Source organism: Lepisosteus platostomus, chromosome 10 (assembly GCF_059453375.1).
Source record: "Lepisosteus platostomus isolate fLepPlt1 chromosome 10, fLepPlt1.hap1, whole genome shotgun sequence".
NCBI classification, from domain to species: Eukaryota; Metazoa; Chordata; class Actinopteri; order Semionotiformes; family Lepisosteidae; genus Lepisosteus; species Lepisosteus platostomus.
In genome coordinates this window covers 45,124,473-45,144,547 of record NC_142620.1, presented here as the reverse complement: position 1 = coordinate 45,144,547, position 20,075 = coordinate 45,124,473, and the positions used below count along the sequence as shown (strand labels likewise).

Sequence of the window (20,075 nt, the reverse complement as noted above, 5' to 3'; positions counted from 1 at the left end):
CAATTATGGAGCAGCTAACTCTTAAGTAACTCTTTTTTTTTTATTAAATATACTATATATCTGGTAGCATGTGTTTTATCAGTGCAGAATGTTTCCACTCATCAAGAAACTGAGTATGGGTTCTGTATCAAATTCAAAGATGATTTTGCTTTGGCTCTTGTGTATTATTTCTGGCAGAGATTAACTTTCCCTCAGTTCTCAATCCATACGCTCCCTGACATGTTTAATGTTATTAATGTCAGGACACTGCAGGACCTGGAAAAACCACTGCAGCACTTTCTGTTTCACCCAGCTGAACTTTGTGTAGCCTTTTTTACTCCACCTCTCTATTGAACATTTAAAAGAGTCAGAATTACAGCCTGAAAACGACAACAAGTCTCGACATGAAAACAAAAACAAATATGACAGCCATGCTTCTAAAAAAAAACTCACAGGTAAGGACTGAAATTGTTAAGAAATTTCTTCTGAAGCACCACATGAAACATGTTTAAACTGGGAGACAGGAAAACTGAAAACTGTTGACTGAAATGAAGTTTGAGTGACTCCTGAATTAATCCTGCACACAACTAAATAAGCATGTTAAAAATAAGGTCTTTAATAATAAGTGTAACCAACCCTTTGCCAACATAAATAATCACCCAAGTGCTGGTGTCTATGACAGCTCTATTCACTCAAAACTCACAATTCTTATTCCATACCCCAAGCAGATTCCTCTTGTATTTATATCCTATATGGCTTTGGAAGATCTGCAAGATATACTGTACCCAGAGATACACCCTAAATGGGACACCACTCCATTACAAGGCGCACAAATACAAACACACACCAGGACCAACTTTCCCAGAAGCTGTTTGAACCACCAGTACTGTATGTTTTTTGGACTGTGGGAGGTAATCCACATGAACACAAGGAGAACATACTCCACACAGATAGCAACCTAGGTCCCGATTTGAAATTAGAGTCCCAACTCTCTGATGCAGTAATGCTAACCACTGCACTACTGTGCTGCCCTAATATTGGCTCTCTATGGTTTAATTACATAACCAGTTTATACACGACCTCATACGGTTAAGTGTTCTGCACTGAATAAACGTTTCTTTTATTATTTTGCCATCGTGTGGTTATAATTGATACTACAACTAACAAAGGAATTAGGAAAGACTTCCACCACTTAGCGCTGCTCACGGACCACTGTAAAATGGTTTCACTTTCAGTTCTCAAATTTGTAGCTAACAAGGTGATAAAAAAAATTGAAAACAGCTTCAATGAAATGTGCAAATTAATGGTCCATTCCCTCACTGCATGACTGCTTTCAGGTACAAGATTGAGTACAGTACTGTCTACTGTTCAGTATAAAACGTAGTAAAACAAAATGACAATCAGCTTATTAGACACTTCTTTACATAGGGCATTCCCTCATCTGAACAAGACAATGAATGAAACACTGGCAATGTTCCTCTTTTCTTAGCGGCAAAAACAACCAATTATATACATTACACGAACGTGAAAGACGTGCAAAACAAAATTAAAAATATCCAAAATCGAAAAATAAAAACGTTGAGCTCCCTTTGCCGTGATATCGGTGTCAAACCGATGCCGTGACTCGGATTCGAACCGAGGTTGCTGCGGCCACAACGCAGAGTACTAACCACTATACGATCACGGCGAGCTACCCAGGAACTGCGACAGACTGCCTCTCATTCTTTCTATGAAGTCACATTCGATTGTAGTTATATTAACATTAACACGACCACTATTATTAATAATAGTATACTATATTTGGTTTGTATACAAACTCATTTCAATGTGAAGTATTTAAAATTTTATTTATGTTACTTTAGGTGAAATAGTATATACGTCGAATATGTGGGAATTATTTCTTTTCTTGGTTAAGATAGTCACGTTTAATCGTCCTGCCAATACGGGCTCGCAGTGTAATTCTGTATCTCCTTACAAAGGCTGCGCATCGCAGCTCATAATCACTTCAAAATATTTGACACATAGCCGTTAATGCACTACCCAAGATAACGTATGAATTGCATAATTTAGCAGTAACAGTTTGTATCAAAATAATAAGTTAGATAAACCATTAAAAAATGTTATCGGTTCTGCTGGCTCTTGTAAACTTTATTTGATCCATTTTATAAATTATTTGAAAGTATCTTCTCAAAGCACTTTACAAAAAAGTAAAAAAACAGTTAAAACAAAAATTGAAACAAAGATAGGTGATAAAAAGCACATAGAATTGTTAAATTGCATCAGAAGTTGTAGACACAGGCATCAATTAAAATAAGGTTTTGAGTCTGGATTTGGAAGCATTCTGACTAAGTGACTCTCTAATATCCTGGGAAATGGAAATCCAGACTTTGGAGGCATAGCAAGAGAAGGCCCCATCACCCATAGTATTGTAAGTAGTCTAGCCTGGGGGACAGACAAGACAGCATAATCAGAAGGCTGTGCTGTGGGGAGTAGGAAGATAAGTCAGACAGGTACTGAGGTGCCAAGCAGTGGAGTCTTACAGGCCAGTGCAAAGACTCTAAAGCAGGAGTAATGTGAACACTTGCAGGCAACCTGGTCAGGATTCTGGTTGCCAAATTCGGGACATACTGAATTTTGTTATCCACTCTGAACAAGATAGCCCAGAGAGCAGGACGATGCAGTAATCGGTTCCAGAGAAGACAGATGTGTTAACCAGCTTTTCAGCGACAGTCAGACACAACACAGGGCATACTCTAGAGGTTTCTGAGATGGAAGAATGATGTTTTAACAACATTTTGCACACATGGGTCAAATGTTAAGCCCAGATCAAATACTGTACAGCCCCAAGGTTCTTCAATTTAGATTGAGACTCAAATCCCATTGCCATCCACAGATAGGGTTACTGCATTGGCTTTAATAGCTGAGGGGGATTGCTGAGAAGCATGACAGCAGTCTTGTTGCATTTTAAATAAATGAAATTTAGTCACTTAGGTTTCTTTGTAAGAGATGCAATGGTCATTAGAAAATGGAGCAGACACAGACACCATCTAAAAAGAAGCCTTTCTGAAAAGAAAGGTTTTGAGCCCAAATTTAAACATATTTGAGGTAGGGGCCTCTTTGAAATCATTGGGGATAGACTTCTAGAGCTTTGGATTGTTTCTGTTAACAAAAAAAGAGAGATGTAGACATATGACTCGATGAACCAATCTACACCAGGATGGGTAAAAAAGTACTCATTAAATAATAGTTTAATTAAAACATCAGTTTCCCAAACAAAATTTTATTCCTCCAATCCAGATGTACAGTATTAAATGACATCAGTGAGCACATATTACCTAACTTGAGCCTGGTGTTATTCAACATTCTTGAAGAATATGTGATGACACATTTATTCTAAATCTTCTCAAATAACTGTTAATATCTGTTTAAAAAGTAAACACGTCAGGCATATTTCAATGGAATGTTCTAAATAAATGCTAGGCAGTTAAAATACTACAATGTACAATCATTTACATACACTGCAGTATTAAGTACAAGAAGAAAAAACAGTCCTGAGCTTCACTTTTGTGACATTTAATAATAATAAAACAGAAATTCAAAACTTTCTTGAACATGAGCTATCCCCATCTGTCAATATCCTTCTGATCATTACAGAAATTCATTCCTCAAGCCATTGAGACACAAGAAAGCCAAATATGAAGATGAAACACGATGCAACTGAGAATTGGTTTAATAGTTCGTCAAACTCCAAATGCACTTTCAAATGTCTTTAAACACATTGGGAAATGAATGCTGATGCAACAGGGCAGTCCATGTATAGTCTTTTTTTATGTGGTAAGGGATTGCATGTGTTGCTAAAGGAGCAGTCCTAATCATCCCTCCACCATCCGTCTCAGCAATAATCCCAGGCCTCCTTTGGCAAGCTGAAGCGGGGTCTTCTTCTCTTTGTTTTCGATATAAATGCTGGCTCCATGTTCCACCAGCATCTTGGCTACCTCCACACGTTCCTCATCACAAGCCAGGTGACTGAAAAAAAAAAAGATTTCTGAAACTGATCTTTACATGTTGTAAAGTCACAGTTACGAGACCCTGTGTAGTCATGTCTACTGTCTTTTAATGCAGCTTTATTATTGCAGAAAACGTTTAGATCTCAGCAAAATGTTCTGCATTATGTCCTGCACTGGGATTAAAAAGGGAAAACTAAAGCTGAAAAGTAAAAGCGGTCTCTATAACCATGCAGTCTCCCCAAGCCTCGGTTATGGAGTTAATGTAGAAATAATTAAATTGTTACTAAAAAGCAAGCTTTTTTTCTCACAAATGCTGAGAATTAAAAGTACTTCTACAGAAAACTGATAGAGGAGTATTACTCTGAAAAATCTGCTTATGTAACCTATCTCCCATTTACACACATGTGGATTAAAGTGGTATCTATCTCTGTATAAACTAAAGTTTGAAGACTTCACCATAGTTTCTGGGTGTTCCCTTTTGTGTGTGCCATATCAATAGTACTTACAGTGGCGTATTTCCCTCAGAGTCTTGGATATTAGTAGATGCACTTTGTTTTAGGAGAAGCTGAATCAGTTGAAAGTTTCCTTTTGCCGAAGCTCGGTGCAATGGAGTAGATTCCAGTTTATCGGTGGCATTTGGATCTGCTCCATTTTCTAACAGCATTAGAGCAATCTGGGGAAAAAAAATGAAGTCCAGCAAGGGTCTTAACTGAAGAGCAAACTGGATTTGTATACAACAAGGAAGTGTTGAGTTCTTGTAGCTCAAATGACATGCAGGTTTATTTTAAATGCATGTACACAATTAACTTCCACCTGCATTTTTGAGGCATCACATCTGATGCCTGTTTGCTCTTCCTCGACTCTCTCATTATACACAATACTGCAATAAGCACTGACAGCTTGCACAGGACACCTGCAGCTCGCCATGTGGCCCTGTGTCCTTTTCCATTTTCTACACTTCTTGTTTATTAGTAATCTCCTACATGCATTAGGTGGAGAATAAAAACATAAATCATCTACAGTGAAATGCAAAAGTATTCAGAACCTTGCAGATATCACATTTTGTTGTTATAAACAGGGTTCCTACTCTCTGTTACCGACAACATTCCAAAACTTTTCCATAACTTCTTTTCCTGCATAATTTACATCCCAAACTCTTCTTTCAAGCTTCCTGTAGACATAAGCTCATACTCTAAAATGACGCTGACTGATGTGGATTCCAATTCTTCAGCACAATTTGCAATATATGCTGAAAGTTGATTCAGCTCCCCTCTGGAAGTTCCATGTTTGTATAATAACTTCTTTGCAATTTCATCAGAGGTCTCCTGGCGGTCGCTGCAAAATTCCAAAAACGCATGCTGGCCTCATATCTCAAATTTATGGAGAAACACTTTGTTGCTCCTTTTTTAAAGACATCAGTCAGCAAAAGAACAAGAAACACAGGCCAATGGCTTTGATGCAATCCAACTGTTTTTGGAGAGAATATGGTGCTCCAATCTTCTCACAAAGCACTTTTGTCTTTGTTTTGCTTCATATCAGATTGTTAGCAATGGTGGAAACAATGTACATTTCTGCATCATCTTTCACACCAAAGTTTACACTTCTACAGGACTGGCATGATAGACTTAACAGTGATAGACTTTGCAAAGTTTGGCAGGGATAGTTCTATCACTTTGCTGCATTAGAGAATTTGGAAAACAAAAATGACAAAGACAATGAAACTGGACTTTTGAGTGGTCAGTCTGTGCTTCACGGACAAACGCATTGGTAAAGAGCGCTCTTTCCCTGGGCTGCCAATGTCAACATCACAGCAGCACAGGGTGATAGTTGTTCTTTCTGCTTTTTCTTATAAATTTGTGTTCTTTGGACCCGAGTCGAAAAAAGTATTTGTCTTAAATTCTGGTATTAGGAAAGTAACACTACCCTAATTAGCAATCTGATAATTATACTAACATTTAGTGGCTGCAATGAAATACTGTCACAGGAAACATGAAAAAAATTGTACATTTGCCAATCGCAGGACCAGCGCACACGTGATTAACAAAATGGCTAACATCCGATCCTACATACACAATTACCTTAATGATCCAGTCAAACCACATCTTGGATGCTGTTTGTGAAAAGTTTGGTTTCCAAACCATTTAAAGGATAAAATAATGCTTTTTTTTATGAGAAGAAGAGCAAAGAGATCTACAACGATTTGTAAGAAAACACTAAAGCGAACAGAAGAAATGCTGGTAGTAGTGTATATTCGGTTTTAGTTTTTCTTTAAAAATGTATCTGGCAATAAAATGTTCGTATTAATATAACCAATATTATATACATATATCAATATATACAATAATACCTCATATCTGTTTTTGGAAGCTGCATAATGCAAAGGGGTGCAGCCATTCTGATTAACAGAGTTCAACTGTGCTCCTTTAGTTATCAGAGCTTTCACAATCTCGTCTCTTCCTGCTGAGGCTGCAATGTGTAGTGGAGTCCAGGATGCCTGAAAACACAGCACAGCAGCAAATTATTATTAATATTAAATTTTACTGACACTTTCATCTAAAACTACTTAAGTGTGTACACCTTATATGCACCTGGATATTATACTGGAGCACTCTGACTGACATACCTTGCTTAAGATCCCAACAGTAGTGACAAATGACCCTACAGTCTTCCAGCTATGAGTGGAAGCGTAACTGATTCTCCACGCTGGTGCCACAGACAAGGACAATAGTTGATGAAGCAAAGGAAAATGTGATTTTATCACATCCAAACATTTCATTTCAGATGCACACAAAGGAATCAATTATTTTCAGTATGTTGTTTTAGGGGCAGGCACCCATGGTTAAAAGGCCCTTATAATTCTATTAAAAAGAGCAGTAGGAGCTCTGAAATTTGACAATTGGGTGGAATTTTGATGCAAAAATGCAGTTAAATATAACTGTCATGGAATGACATTTTCTCTCAGGGAGTAAATGAGGAAGACCTGATAAAACAGCTAACTGTAACAGAGTCTTTTACTATTTTTAATTTATTAGTCTTTATCTTTTATTATTATTTAATCAGTAACATTACCTTTTATTTGTGTCTGCATGAGACACATTATTATGATGTGCCTGAAGCACTTTTATTATCATAATTTTATCACAATTCTTTGGAATGATGCACGTCAGTGATATTCATTCCTGGTCCTTGAAGGCGGCAGTCCACAAGACCTTATGGATCATTTATAATGCTTAATAACCTGGAAATAGTTAAGACCTGGAAATGGTGCTTATAGTGACCACGTAAGTTAGCAACTAAAACCGTTTCAAATAAAGCCATTAAGAGTCCAAACTGGAATGGAAAACATAAGAGAAGGGACAAGGAGTGAATTTTAGTGGTGTAAATTATCTTAAAAATATACAGTTAACAGATTGCGGTTATTTTAAGGATCAGAACTCACTGGAATAAACTGTCTTCCAAAAATCATTACAGATTGTTTAACAGTACTTGTCTGTTGAATAATTAATATCTATAATACATATTTGTTAATATATCTTATTTGTTAGTAATTTATATATATAGTTCAGGTGGGTAGCTGCGTCAGCATGCGTAGGCTGCAAAGGAACAATAGGTTTATCCCATGCTGAAAAAAAGAAGAAAGAGAACACAACGTTTCGGCCGTGGAGCCTTCTTCAGGTGTCAATATATTTATATATATTTATATATATATTAACCTAAAAAACAGAGCGCACCTCAGCAATATAAATGTCACTCACATCATCTTTTAAATTAACCTCCACTCCAAGATCCAACAAGAATTCCACGATGTCTGTGTGACCGGCTGAGCAAGCCCAGTGCAAAGCTGTTCTGTGATCCTGGACGACAAGAAACATGATGGATTTTAGTCAAATTGATGCTTTATTGACAAACGATATCTACATGCAGTTCTAGTTTAATAGTTTACTCGTTTACTATAGACCAGGAAGATCAATAATCGCTGAACCTTTCTTACCTGGTCTGTTTTGGAAGCCAATGATTTTTCGGATAAAATGCATTGTTTCAGCTGGTCGAACTTCCCAGTGTAAGCAAGATTGCAGACCTCAACATTGGACACAAAACCTTCCATTACTGCTGATTCACGGCACCCAAAACCTGAAATCGCTTTGGGCCAGGAATTACTATTACTCTGACTGACGACAGTTAAAAATACACCAGTAGCAGCCAATCAAATACATTTTCACCTTCCCACCACCACATTCATATAGCAACAACATAATTTTTAGCCAATCGAAATTCCAAAAGGCATGGAACCTATTTTTACCGACTGTTGTTTCCCTGGGGGTTGTTACTATTGTCGGACTTGAACATGGAGGTGAAATCTCTACTGTGGATTTAAACATTTTAAATTTATACTCTTTAATTCATTAGTAGAGTTAAACGCATTTTAAACATCAAGTTTATAACCTGAAGTACTTTTGACGGTCCTCACTTTTTTCCACTATAATTTGCATTTCTTTTTAATGAAAAATGGCTTCAACGATCGTAAGTCGATTACTACTTTTCATTTTAAAATCTGGTTATGGAGCTTGGAAATTAATTACGATACATTTCGAAAACTACAGTTCATTTGCGTATATTAAACTATGTGTAATAAAATCCAAATATTGCCACATAGAATTGTTTGTTGTGAAAAATTTTAGTTTTTTTCGGTTAAGATTTTAATATGCATATTGACGTTTTTTATATAATTTTGTTTATTGTCTTTAACTGACCGTGAAAGTAAAGATAACTTAATTTCAAATAACTGCTGTCCATTTAACTGTTGCCACCCAGACCATTTCAAGGTTTTTACGAAAGGATTGTTGTGACTTAATTCCAGGATTTCAGAACTCATGTGGATCAGGCTTGCCGATACTCAGAAGAATTCGTAAATATCTACTACGATACAATGGACAAAAGAAGAAGGGTGAGTGAATTACTGACATTGATGTATAATTGCGTAGCTTCGTTTATTTAATTTGCTCAAGTGATCATCTGTTTAGACTGTATTTATTTGTTCTATGGAGTCGTAGTTCTCATTGCCCCAAAGCTTCTACGAACATCCCTGAGGTTTTAAGTTAAAAAAATAACCACATGCAACACTGTAGTCTCGTCACATCTTCCTGAAGATTACTACACTCAATAACTGTAAATACCGTAGTAGTGATACAGTTACATACAATCATTTCATCATCAAATTCACCATCATCACTGTCAGATGCACCTGATACCTTCAACACATTGTTGCACATTAATGTAAGGTACTGCAGTCTGATCACATATTTCTAATGATTGCTACACTCAATAGCTGTAAAAATATTTGATTTGTTTTTTTATAATATTCCTTTTTATATTAGAAAATATATCCTGTCATGCTCTTTTTTGTGGCATATTTATTTTGATGTACACAGTGTATTAGCTATGCCCATGTTTTATATATGGTATAGGAGAACGTTTTACAGCTTTATTATTTATCTGCGGACAGTTTAGGAACACATCCCCCATGAACACAGAGATATGGCTACGTTTTTGCACGTCTATAGTAGAATGTTTTAACATTGGGAATAATAACAGAGCAATAGTAATCTATGGGAACTGTAGTGCACTGCTGAATAAAGCTGATTGGCGAGTTAGTTTGGAAGCCATATTAAGACCTTTAATTTCTCATCTGTTCATGTGAAAAATTAGCTAATAATGTTATAATGCATCAATACATTCATCTCTGCTGTGGAACAAAAATAGGATCCCTTGTATTCCTTGATTAAAAAAAAAAAGAACTTGCCCATGAATTTACCAAAGGTAATCTGCAAAATCTTCATTTAACTCCACACGGAGTTCTGTATTGTGGACCACGTATAGAAAACCACATGCAGTTTATCCATAATGGCATTCCCTGTTCCCTTTGACCTGTTCTAAAGGTCAAAAGCAGAAAGAACTGTTTCATAGCACTTTGACTTGTTCAGAGTTGTTCATGTGTGACATTCTGGAACACATAGGAACCTTTTGTTATGTACAAAAAAGAACCGTGTTTGTAACCTTTCCTTAAGGAGCTATAAGTGTTCATTGATCCTAAAGAGCACAGACAGTGTAATGGGTATTCTGACATAGGGCACCATATACTGTATGCTTCTTTAAAACAAATACCCTTTGCTGAAGATGTGATCAGGAAGATTTTAGGTTAGCTACATATTCTGCTAGTAGGTAGCTCGATCAAAAAAACAGAAATAGTTTTTAAAGAATAAATTAACATCTTCAAGCTCAGAACTAAATCAAGTTGTATTTCTGAACACGAATGTAGGGAATTTGCCTTACTGGCTAATTTGAATTTGGAGTTTACCAAGTAATTTGCTCTGTCTGCATTAATGAACGAATTAATTTTCTGCCTCTTGTTTTCCTAGATGCTCACCAAGCTTTACTTGGAAAAAGCCACGCTTGTGTGGAATGGCAATGCTGTTTCAGGTCCAGGTGCTCTCGGGGAATTTTTTGAGTCCTTGCCATCTAGCGAATTCCAGGTGCAAACACTGGATTGCCAGCCGGTTCATGGTAAGGGGTTAGTCACAAATTGAGAGCATGACTTGAAAAGCAAATGCAGACGTTTTGTGAATCACATTACTAAAGGGGTTGTATAGTTTGTTAAGGAGGCAAGGGCAAAGACATTTTTGAAAATCTCAGTCTGGTGAAGTTTAGAATATTTTTGCGCATTAAATTTCCTTTTATAAACAGAGATACATCTTAAGACTAGGTCTTGCCTATCAGAGCAAGCTACTCGAGGACAGACAACGTTGCTGCTTTTTAAGTCTTTTAGATAACTATTAGCAGGATGTTAGAACAGACTAGAGAGTTATTCTAAAAGCAAAAATAATTACATTTACTAGGTTAAAAATTTTGTTTGCACACTTAATTCTCAGCAAAATCAAATGGATTGTTCTAAAATGTTATCCATTATTTAGAGAATTTGAAAGGTACGTTTGATTGGCTTGAAAAGGGCATTTTAGGTTGTATTAAACTTTCATTTGTCACCCATAGAAGGAGATGTGAAACCTTTCACTCATAACACTTTATATAATAAACACCAGCCTTGTTTATCCCTCTTGAAATAGAAAATTGGAATTTAACCTTAACTCGGGTAGCTGATGTCTTCTGATAAAAGATTTGACTTCATTTTGGTCTAAAGCATTTTGTATATAGTCATTTGTAATTGCATACTCCTACTTGCTTCTTTATCATTCTATTTGTTTTCCGACCAGAGCAAGCTACTCAAGGACAGACGACATTGCTGGTGGTTACTGGGGGCATAGTGAAGTTTGATGGGAACAAACAGCGCTATTTCAATCAGAACTTCCTGCTTACCGCACAAGCATCACCCACAAACGATCAGCCCGTTTGGAAAATAGCAAGTGATTGTTTCCGATTCCAAGATTGGGCCAGCTAATGATACTTCATATTTATTTATACCTGCTGCCGACGAAGACTGGAAATGTTTTAGTATGACATGCAAGTTTGCATTTAAGATTTCTGTAAGGGGATCGGTGACATAAGCTTTAATTTTGTGTTATGAAACAACATTTTAAGTAACAATGGTGGTCGACAAAGCCAGAAAGAGAGTGAAATTTAAAGTCCACTCGCACTTTTATATGGTCTAATGAAGTGCTCCTGGACCTGACAGCACCGTAACAAGCTAAAGATCTGTCACTGGGAAAGTTAGCATCATGGATCTTATTCTGTACAAATGATTGATGCTGCCAGACATCTCAGGCAGTCTTTAGCAAAATGACTTCCAGCAAAGTTGAAAAGAAATTTCAAGTCTGTTAGTGCTACATAAAGGAAAGTAATGTAATTTCCTAAATTTTTTGTTTTGTTTAAAGACATCAAATATTTGTCAAGTACGTCTGTTTTTTCAATAATGGCCTTTTCACTTGATGACCTTTAAATGTTAGTTTGGGTGCCTTTGTAGCTCAGCGTGTATATTTTATAACATCATCCCTGTTCTACCAATTAAAACAAGTGCGACTGTGGCAGTTGTCCCACTATCACCAGCTATCTCCATTAAATATTAAATCATTCTGTCTGCCCAAGACATTCTACTAGCACAAGTATTTGGAATTTAGTGAAAATAAACACCTTCTTTTGTAAGAGAAAAAGAAAGAGGCATTTACTTGTTGACTTTTATTACTATGGGCTTATAGTAGTACATTCTCTGTTGTCTCATCAAGTTTTAACCGCTTGTGAACTCAGTAAATGACTCAAACATGCAAAAAGGAAAACAAAAGCTTGTGTTCATTTAGGTAAAAGAACAGGCAATTTTGTTTGTCAAATGGTTAATTGCATATTCAAAATTTTGTACTAGATTCTGTCTGTAGCGCCTCCATTGATATTGTATTCATGAACTAGTAATGGAAAATGTCAATGAATCTTGTGAATAAAGGGTCTGTCATTTTTTAAAGAATTGTAGTCTTGTCCTTCCTAGAGATTTTAAATTACAAAAAAGCTGTGAAGTTGGATATATTTTAGATATTTATGGTAAATTCAGTTGCACTAGGTACCTGTGAAATCTAGACATTAAGCTTAACCTGCTGAGTGCAAAAGTACTGAATGGTACAATTACAAATTACTCGATTTGTCTGTATACTCCAACATTTAATCAAAGCTGATGGTGATTTTCACATTTCAGATGAAGACTTCTCTTTTCATTAAAGCTTTTATGTAATTTAGTCTTTATGTATGGAAAGCATTTTATTCTTGTTAAAGTATTCAGAAAAGTTTTAGAAGTACACAAAGAGGCTAAAATACAAATATAAGCTGGTTTGTGAATAAATGTGCTACATTTGTTTAAGGCAGCTGTTGCTTTTTTTAGTGATTTAATATTAATGCAAGAAACATGGATTATCACCAAAACGTACCTTATTCTGTGAAGATGTTTTATAAACACAAACTTTACCAAATATATTAAAAAAAAACTTTATTTACAGTTGACATGGGATTTCCAAAACATTCTAACACACTCTTATCCCCTTCAGAATATTAAAGTATTCACATGAATCACATAAAAGCACACATTTATAATAAATTACAATATTAATTAACCAATTTTCCAACAGCATAATGTTAAAATGGTCACATTTTAATAGTTCAAACAGTTTTGGAAATGTCTTCTGGGATTTTAACATCTTACTTTTTTTACATCTTAAAACCACATACTGTACTTAAAATTCATTTTGCCTGGAACAAAAGTGGCTCATACCCAAACCCAATTCTAAATCTGCTAAGGCTACATGTACTATTTCCCTCTGGTTTATAAAACAGGCTGTTCAACAGGCTTTCATAAACAAGGCTGAAAATGACGGTGATGTCGTTAACGTCAGGAATTGCTAGGAAGAGATCCTGCTATTATAACCTTCGTACTTGTCGGAAATAATGAAACCACATTCCCTTTCACTTTGGTCTGCAAAGGCAAGCAAGGACAGCAGATTTTCTTTCAAGCAGCAGGAGAGAATGATTGGAGTGAAGTGGTACTGCTCAGTAAAGACCCTCTATGAGTCTGGTTAAATACTAAGCTGCATAAAGCAAATTGCAAAAGGAAAACACCATATCTAATATAAGAATGTAGTCTCACATGAGTTGTCTTTAAAATGAATGAAATCCCATTCTCTCTACAGCTTAAAACAGATGCTCTGCAGTGTCTCATTGGATTTTCTCCATTGTCATTATAGCACTTAATTTGAAAAAAAAACATCAAAGGATGTCTAGGTGTTCTACCTGGAATAAAGAAATAATTTTCTCAGGTTGTAATGGTCGAAGCTATTCTTTGACCTGTCCTAGGAAATCACAAAGTGTCACAGACCGTAGCCACTTAAGATACTTCAAAAAAAAGAGCTGAAGTGCAGTAACCACTCTAAAATTGGAGTGAAAAGGACAAAGGGAAACCGATAAACATGAAAAAATGTAAATGCCTACTTTAATGTCTCCAATGATTAAATAAGCTTTGTTCTTATAATCATTGAGGTTAAAAAACTATGTAGGATTCATTTCTCCCAGAAAGTTCAATCTAAACGGTTGAGCCTTTCAGAACCAAGGTGTGTAACCAGTAAGATTGTTTCAGTAAAAAAAACTTTGTTTCAGTCAATTAAAAAAAAAAAATTAAAAACTTAATTTTCTTCTACCAGTGACATCTTAGATATAGCCGCACAATAAATAACTAATTCAGGCTTAACTGGAATCTAAAAGATTAACCTACAGGCCATAAGAATTTCATAGATGTTTTAATTTCAAGAGGTTATTGCTGCAAACGCCTAAAATAAAAGGCCAGAGTAAGCCTTGTAAATGCAGTTTTCAATATGATCTTTTATTCAGTATACAGTATTTCTCTTTGAATCAATAGTGAATGGAGAAGTTTATTTCCCAGGGTGTACATTTTGTACGAGGCAGCCAACAGATTGATTAGGAATAACGCTCCTCAGTTTCACAGATCAAACAGACATTAAATGAAAGGAATAAAGCACAGGTGAATTATATACAAATTTCAGTTAGTCTGAGCCAGAATAGGAACACAAACCATGCTGCAACAAAAAATATAAAAACTTACTATATTCAGGTCCAAAATGTACCTTACTACATGAAATCATAAGTGTTTTCAATAGAGTTTTAGAGAGATGTACACCCTAAAGTGTACTGAAGAACAGCTTGTCAAAAGCACTGCATGACATTTCTCAAAGATCTGATTGACTAAACTGAAGAATATAGCCATCTACCATTGATTCAAATTACAGTGAGCACATTTTAACATTTACTGTACAAATTGTCTTTAAAAAAACTCTTAAACTATTACCAAAGATGCTGAATTTGGTAGGTATTACACATCCCCATTTTGCCACAGCTATAAAATGACATTTTGTGAAAATGCTTTAAGTCAAACGTTTCAAGTTTCATCAGTTCCATCGATACTTTTTTCCTGTTTGTAGACACTGAACAATGAAATGTACCCAAAACACAACAGTATGACAGAATAGGTTACCTGATTTGTACGAATGAATCTCTAGCTATTGTTTCTCTGCTATTGAAACACTTGAGAGCAAAATCTTTTCAGATAGCACTCGCAGGAAGTCCTATTTTTCTATATTTGTAGATCTAACAAGTTAGCAGTTCTGTTTTCAGACCATTATTTAGATTAGCAGTCACTACTTCAGGGCATTCCTACCTGCAACCACATTTTAAATTAACATAGAATGAATTGTACAAAATCATAGTGCTTTTCATAGTTACAAGAAATGCACAGTGTCGTACAGAAACAATGGAAAAAAAAGATACAAATGTCCTGCTGTACAAAAACCGATAAATAGTAATGATAAACAAAAAAAAATACAGTGTCATAGGCAATAGTGAGAGGACAAGTGCAAACATAAGTAGGTTTTCCACAATTTCGATTGTAGAGTCTAGTGCATATTTGGAGGCTTTAAAATAGTCTTAATTTCTATTTATGTAGTACAAGGAGTCTGAAAAAATGTATCATAAATAAAAGCATACTTTTTGTCACCTAAAATGTAACATTCAGTACCTCAAATGACGTGAAATCTAAACATTCCAAAACATATAAATATGGGGGATATCCTAACTCTGAGCTATTTTAACTGCCCTATTTATTCACATTGAAATGATGCTGTTTGAGGTTATATTTAAAAGTTTACCCACACTGGCTGGAATTCAGTTAAAAAATTTTCCGGCTACATCAGTATCCCCTAATCCACTGAGAGATGGCATGTCACTTGTATAACGGAAAAAGAGTGAATTCAGAAAAGATAAATGCTTTGTGTTGTGCTTGCTAATCTGTGGATTAATTGATTTTATGTATTTCAATGCAAAATGAACTATTACTACATTTCACAAAAATATTTAGGTTATCCAGTAATATCTACAACATTTTATAGAACTTGTACAACATTTCAACATTTCATTTGTACACACATTTCTAATAATCTTGAGTGGAATGTCTTTGGGAGTGTATTTGTTGATGAATGTTTTTACAGCAGGCACACTATGCAGCATTACTGCCCTCTAGTGGATATCCTTTGCAGTAAAGTGCCTTAAAATAAACAGGCTCTTCTAGACATCCTGAGCAATAACATGTTTCGTTGCACCAATCACAAGCATTTAACGTTTTTGGTTATTTAAATATCAGCAATGAATCTATCGTTAATTCAAGCATTATAATACTTACTCCCTTTTTACAGGCACAAAAATATTTATAAATGTACACATAGTTCATATACATTAGAGCTCAGCTACGTGAGATACAAAATATGAATACAAACAAATGGCAGTTTTGTATTTTTGATTCCCTCTCAACATGAACTTGCTCACAAGACAATTTTATCTTTAAAGATCGCAGAATAAGTAAAACGTTATAAGACCTCGTAAAGACAATCTTCCATGAAAAACTGTGAGATTTATTCCGACAAACAAGATTTTGTTGTAACCCTTCAAAGGACGAACTTGTCAGATAGCGGTTGTGTTTACAACAAAGACGAGCATATAAATAATTACATTTACAAATGTGATTAGTAAATCAATAAGTATTTTTTTAAAAGTCAAAGATGACCCAAACTTTACACACATTCTTCACTTGTTCCCCGGGCCAGTGAAACGCAGCCCTATTTACCCCCGTACATTCTCTCGATGTCATTGAGGTAATGGTTCTTCAGTTCCTTGCGCTTGAGTTTGAAAGCATCTGTCACCAGCCCTGTTTCTGGGGTCCATGGCTCAGGGCTCAAGCGCACTTTGACTGGAATTTCAAAACGCTGTAATTTGACTGAAGAAGAAAACAAGATGGGGACAAAAGACATTATTTGTACAGCAGAGTTTGCCATTATTTTCATCTAGCCATTTTCTAACGGCTTCTTCCAGGGTCGCGAAGGAGCCAGAGTCTATCCCAGCAAGCAACAGGCACAAGACCAGATACACCCTTAGACGGGATGCCAGTCCATTGCAGGGTAGAAATTATTTTCGTACCCTGGTTTATTCCTTATTCTGGGAATCAGCCTTTCAGGTCATCTTTTGATGATCTTGGACTGCTTTTCAACAACATGAATTTCTAAACAAACATCTTTCTTGTGCTAGGAGTGTAGACAAAGCAGGTTCATTTAAATCTATCCGTTACTTCTGAGAAGACTCAGAGTCTCCATATGTTCTAATTGTGGGCAAACGTGCCCATAGTTTCTTTGGGACCTGATAAATTAAATGTTAAAGTTGTGAATTTCTCATTCTGAATCTGAAGCACTCCATAACAAGAAAAAAGGGGCACACAGTAATGAGTGTGAAAAACTTGAATGCCTAGCTGTGATCAATCAACTGATGGATACATTTCAAGAATTCTATATGGGCCATGCAATTATCACAATGTAAAATAAATTCTAAACTCGCTGTATTTAAGTAAGATACATTTAGAATCATTAACACTGAGCATTTTCTTTTTAATCTGAAAAAAACACGAAAAGCCTCCATTACCTAATCTGACCAATTCACCTGAGTCACATTAAGGTCACTTTTAAGGTACATATGCCTTAAAAGTACTGTAATTATCTTAAGCTTTCCAGCACTGCTCATAAAAAAATCCCCCCCAAATTTTCACCTCGTCACAAAAAGCAAGAGGCAGAAGAAAAATAGTCTTAAGTGTGAAAATAAAAACCTTCAAATTACGATTCTTAAAATACCCGCGGGGTGTGCTGCAGTTTCAGCAAAAGTCAGCAGATGATAGGGCTGGACTAACTGGACCATTTGACCAGATCAAGCACACAGTGCAAGAGTTTAAAGGCAGCGATAAGCAGGTTAACTTCACTAACGTACTTGATGTAGCAACTTCTTTAATCTCCTTCAGAACCTCAGACTCCATGGCAGGATGGTTGCATATGTCCTCCCAAGCACCACTGATGCCTTGTTTGTTGGCCAAAGCTGTCAGCCTCTTCTGGTTTGGTACGACAAAGCTTATTACATAGTTCTGGTCACTGAAAATAAATCAAACGTCATTGCAATTAGAAGTGTGAATAGACAATTCAACCTGAATTCATGCTTAAAATAGTTTCTTGCTCTTTTTCTCCATTAGCACAATATTGATACATTTAAAAGTATTGTGAAAAAGTCTCAGGTCATCAGTGTTTCTGGATGATTTTTAATAAAGTGTTCATTACTAAAATATTATTTCCAGTAGGTTTAACAGACATGAAATAAACATTGACACGACACTTCATTTTAACACCCAGCACATTCATACACAAAATGGTAAAACGGGGCAAATGTATTACTGTGTGGTAGCAGCTAATATTTTGTTAGGAATTGTCACACTTTGTTATTTCCTAATTTAAGTTTAATTTGCATTCAATCAATTTAATTTTATTAGAAATGCATGAAACCTGACAGCACTTTATATATGAGAACTTAACAATATATAACAACTCCTTTCTACACTGACATCCCCTCATTTCAAAAAACAGACAGATATGGGATATTGTTACACTTTGTACTGCACTTTTTTCAAAGGTTTGGGGAGTTTGAATTTTTCTGTATCAGAGCATTCTTGTTTTTTCCAAGATGACTGACTATATGCGATTGAAATTCAAAGCAAATCAGTGAAGCAACTCCAAATAAAATGGCTCATGCCACCCTCTCCCAGTCTCTACAATGAAGGTAACTATTCTGTATTTCAGCATTGTTCACACATTATTAAAAAGAGCGTTTACATACCTGTTTGCATATGCACAGATATTGTCAATCAAGGAACAGTTCTTCAGAGCGGATTCAACTTTGCCCAGAGATACGTACTCTCCTGCTTGGAGTTTAACTAGGTCCTTTTTACGATCTGCACACAAGACCACAAGTTTAAAAAAAAAGTTAGTCATCTTAGGACATTTTTTTCAATAAATAAGCAACATTTGCACGAATGGACTTTGTAATTGCTTTATAGCGTTTTAAACTGTAATAAGAGGCAATACTATGGTGCTGTATTACGCAATTCAAAGCGGATGAGAAACTTCTGGAAGCAGTTATCTTAACACTTGCTTTATCGAGGCAAATAAAAATATATTTAAGTACTTTGCTGAACATCTATCCATCCATCCATTTTCTAACCACTTTATCCAATTCAGGGTTGCAGAGGAGCTGAAGCCTGTCTCACCAAGCAACAGGCACAAGGCAGGGTACACACTGGACGGGGTGCCAGTCCATCACAGGGCACACACGGACACACACACAACCGCCACGAAGATAGCACCCCTGGTCCGGAACTCTAAAAAAGGTCCCCAGCACTGCAAGGCAGCAATGCTAACCCACTGTGCCACCCATTTTGTTACGTTTTTAACTGCATATTTAAAAGTATTTCCTAAACTATAATACTATAAAAGTATTATTTAACTGCATATTTAAAAGTAGTTCCAGGGAAATAAGTTCCTTTTCATCTTTGTAATGTTAATTAATTGTTCAATAATGAAACATGCTTTTAATGAACAGCTATCTTCTGCAGGTCATTTATTTCACATTTGCGCAACTACTGTATGTTTTTAAACGATCAGTCGTGTCGTAATAGTGTCTTAAAGCAACCTGCTATTCTACACACAACTAACAACACTAATGGATTTACGTTGCATTGTTATATATCATCACAGTCTTTATGACTACAAATAGACCAGCTAGTAAGCAGTCACAAGCTGCAGACCACAACCAAATCCAAAGCCTAGTGAACCACAAGCACCTGACGAATTACTGACCAACAATCTGTAGGCAACCGTCAGCGTGAATTTCACCAATGTCTCCAGTGCAGAACCATCTCTGTCCATTTTCATCCACAAAAAAGTCCTCATTAATTTGGCCATTCTTGTAGTAGCCCATTGTGACGTTGGGTCCACCGATCAGAATCTCTCCCCGGGGGTTGGGCACGTCCTGGTTCGTGTAACCACCTGAAACACGTTTGTTTTTTCAGGCAGATTAGCACTGCAGCCAAAGCACCGCGTTAGAACCGAAAGCACAAAGTGAATTAAAAGGTGGGCCATCCGTTTTCAAACACTCATTTTATTGAAGTGAGCAGTGCTC

General features: G+C 36.0%; 3 protein-coding genes and 1 non-coding gene across 13 annotated transcripts in view; 1 reads left to right on the top strand and 3 right to left on the bottom strand.

Moving 5' to 3' along the window:
- Window positions 1-1,594: 1,594 nt before the first annotated feature.
- On the bottom strand, window positions 1,595-1,666 carry trnah-gug (transfer RNA histidin (anticodon GUG)). Its single transcript has one exon. It is a non-coding gene; the product is annotated as a tRNA-His (tRNA).
- Window positions 1,667-3,243: 1,577 nt separating this feature from the next.
- On the bottom strand, window positions 3,244-8,166 carry psmd10 (proteasome 26S subunit, non-ATPase 10). 3 transcript variants are annotated; one of them, XM_088649191.1, is made up of 5 exons: window positions 7,978-8,165; window positions 7,718-7,840; window positions 6,334-6,480; window positions 4,493-4,659; window positions 3,244-4,005 (listed from the first exon to the last, which is right to left on the bottom strand). In XM_088649191.1, the coding sequence occupies exons 1-5, from the start codon at window positions 8,089-8,091 to the stop codon at window positions 3,852-3,854; spliced, it is 705 nt and encodes a 234-aa protein (XP_088505317.1). In that variant the 5' UTR covers window positions 8,092-8,165; the 3' UTR covers window positions 3,244-3,851. The 3 variants fall into 3 exon arrangements, with proteins under 3 accessions (XP_088505317.1, XP_088505318.1, XP_088452853.1); XM_088649192.1 differs by having other exon boundaries at window positions 7,742-7,840; window positions 7,978-8,163; XM_088596727.1 differs by lacking the exon at window positions 7,718-7,840 and having other exon boundaries at window positions 7,978-8,166.
- Window positions 8,167-8,300: 134 nt separating this feature from the next.
- Window positions 8,301-12,450, top strand: nxt2 (nuclear transport factor 2-like export factor 2). The gene is made up of 4 exons (XM_088596728.1): window positions 8,301-8,507; window positions 8,845-8,931; window positions 10,403-10,547; window positions 11,252-12,450. Exons 1-4 carry the CDS (start codon window positions 8,493-8,495, stop codon window positions 11,434-11,436), a joined length of 432 nt encoding a protein of 143 aa, XP_088452854.1. The 5' UTR covers window positions 8,301-8,492; the 3' UTR covers window positions 11,437-12,450.
- Window positions 12,451-12,953: 503 nt separating this feature from the next.
- The window catches only part of acsl4a (acyl-CoA synthetase long chain family member 4a), a 33,235-nt gene continuing 26,113 nt past the window's right edge, over window positions 12,954-20,075 (bottom strand). For all 8 annotated transcript variants that reach the window (XM_088649184.1, XM_088649190.1, XM_088649189.1 and 5 more), the window contains 4 exons: window positions 19,754-19,942; window positions 18,735-18,849; window positions 17,841-17,998; window positions 12,954-16,806 (listed from right to left, as the gene is read on the bottom strand). In XM_088649184.1, the coding sequence (XP_088505310.1) occupies window positions 16,649-16,806; window positions 17,841-17,998; window positions 18,735-18,849; window positions 19,754-19,942 (620 nt within the window). In that variant the 3' untranslated portion in view covers window positions 12,954-16,648. The remainder of the gene's footprint in view (window positions 16,807-17,840; window positions 17,999-18,734; window positions 18,850-19,753; window positions 19,943-20,075) is intronic.

Coding starts and splice junctions, on each gene's coding strand:
- nxt2 (XM_088596728.1), top strand. Junction 8,932..10,402: donor CAATGGACAAAAGAAGAAGG/GTGAGTGAATTA, acceptor TTGTTTTCCTAG/ATGCTCACCAAGCTTTACTT. Junction 10,548..11,251: donor GGATTGCCAGCCGGTTCATG/GTAAGGGGTTAG, acceptor TTTTCCGACCAG/AGCAAGCTACTCAAGGACAG.
- psmd10 (XM_088649191.1), bottom strand. CDS start 8,091: ATGGAAGGTTTTGTGTCCAATGTTGAGGTCTGCAATCTTGCTTACACT. Junction 7,841..7,977: donor TGGCTTCCAAAACAGACCAG/GTAAGAAAGGTT, acceptor CTTGTCGTCCAG/GATCACAGAACAGCTTTGCA. Junction 4,660..6,333: donor CTTCCAAAAACAGATATGAG/GTATTATTGTAT, acceptor TTTTTTCCCCAG/ATTGCTCTAATGCTGTTAGA.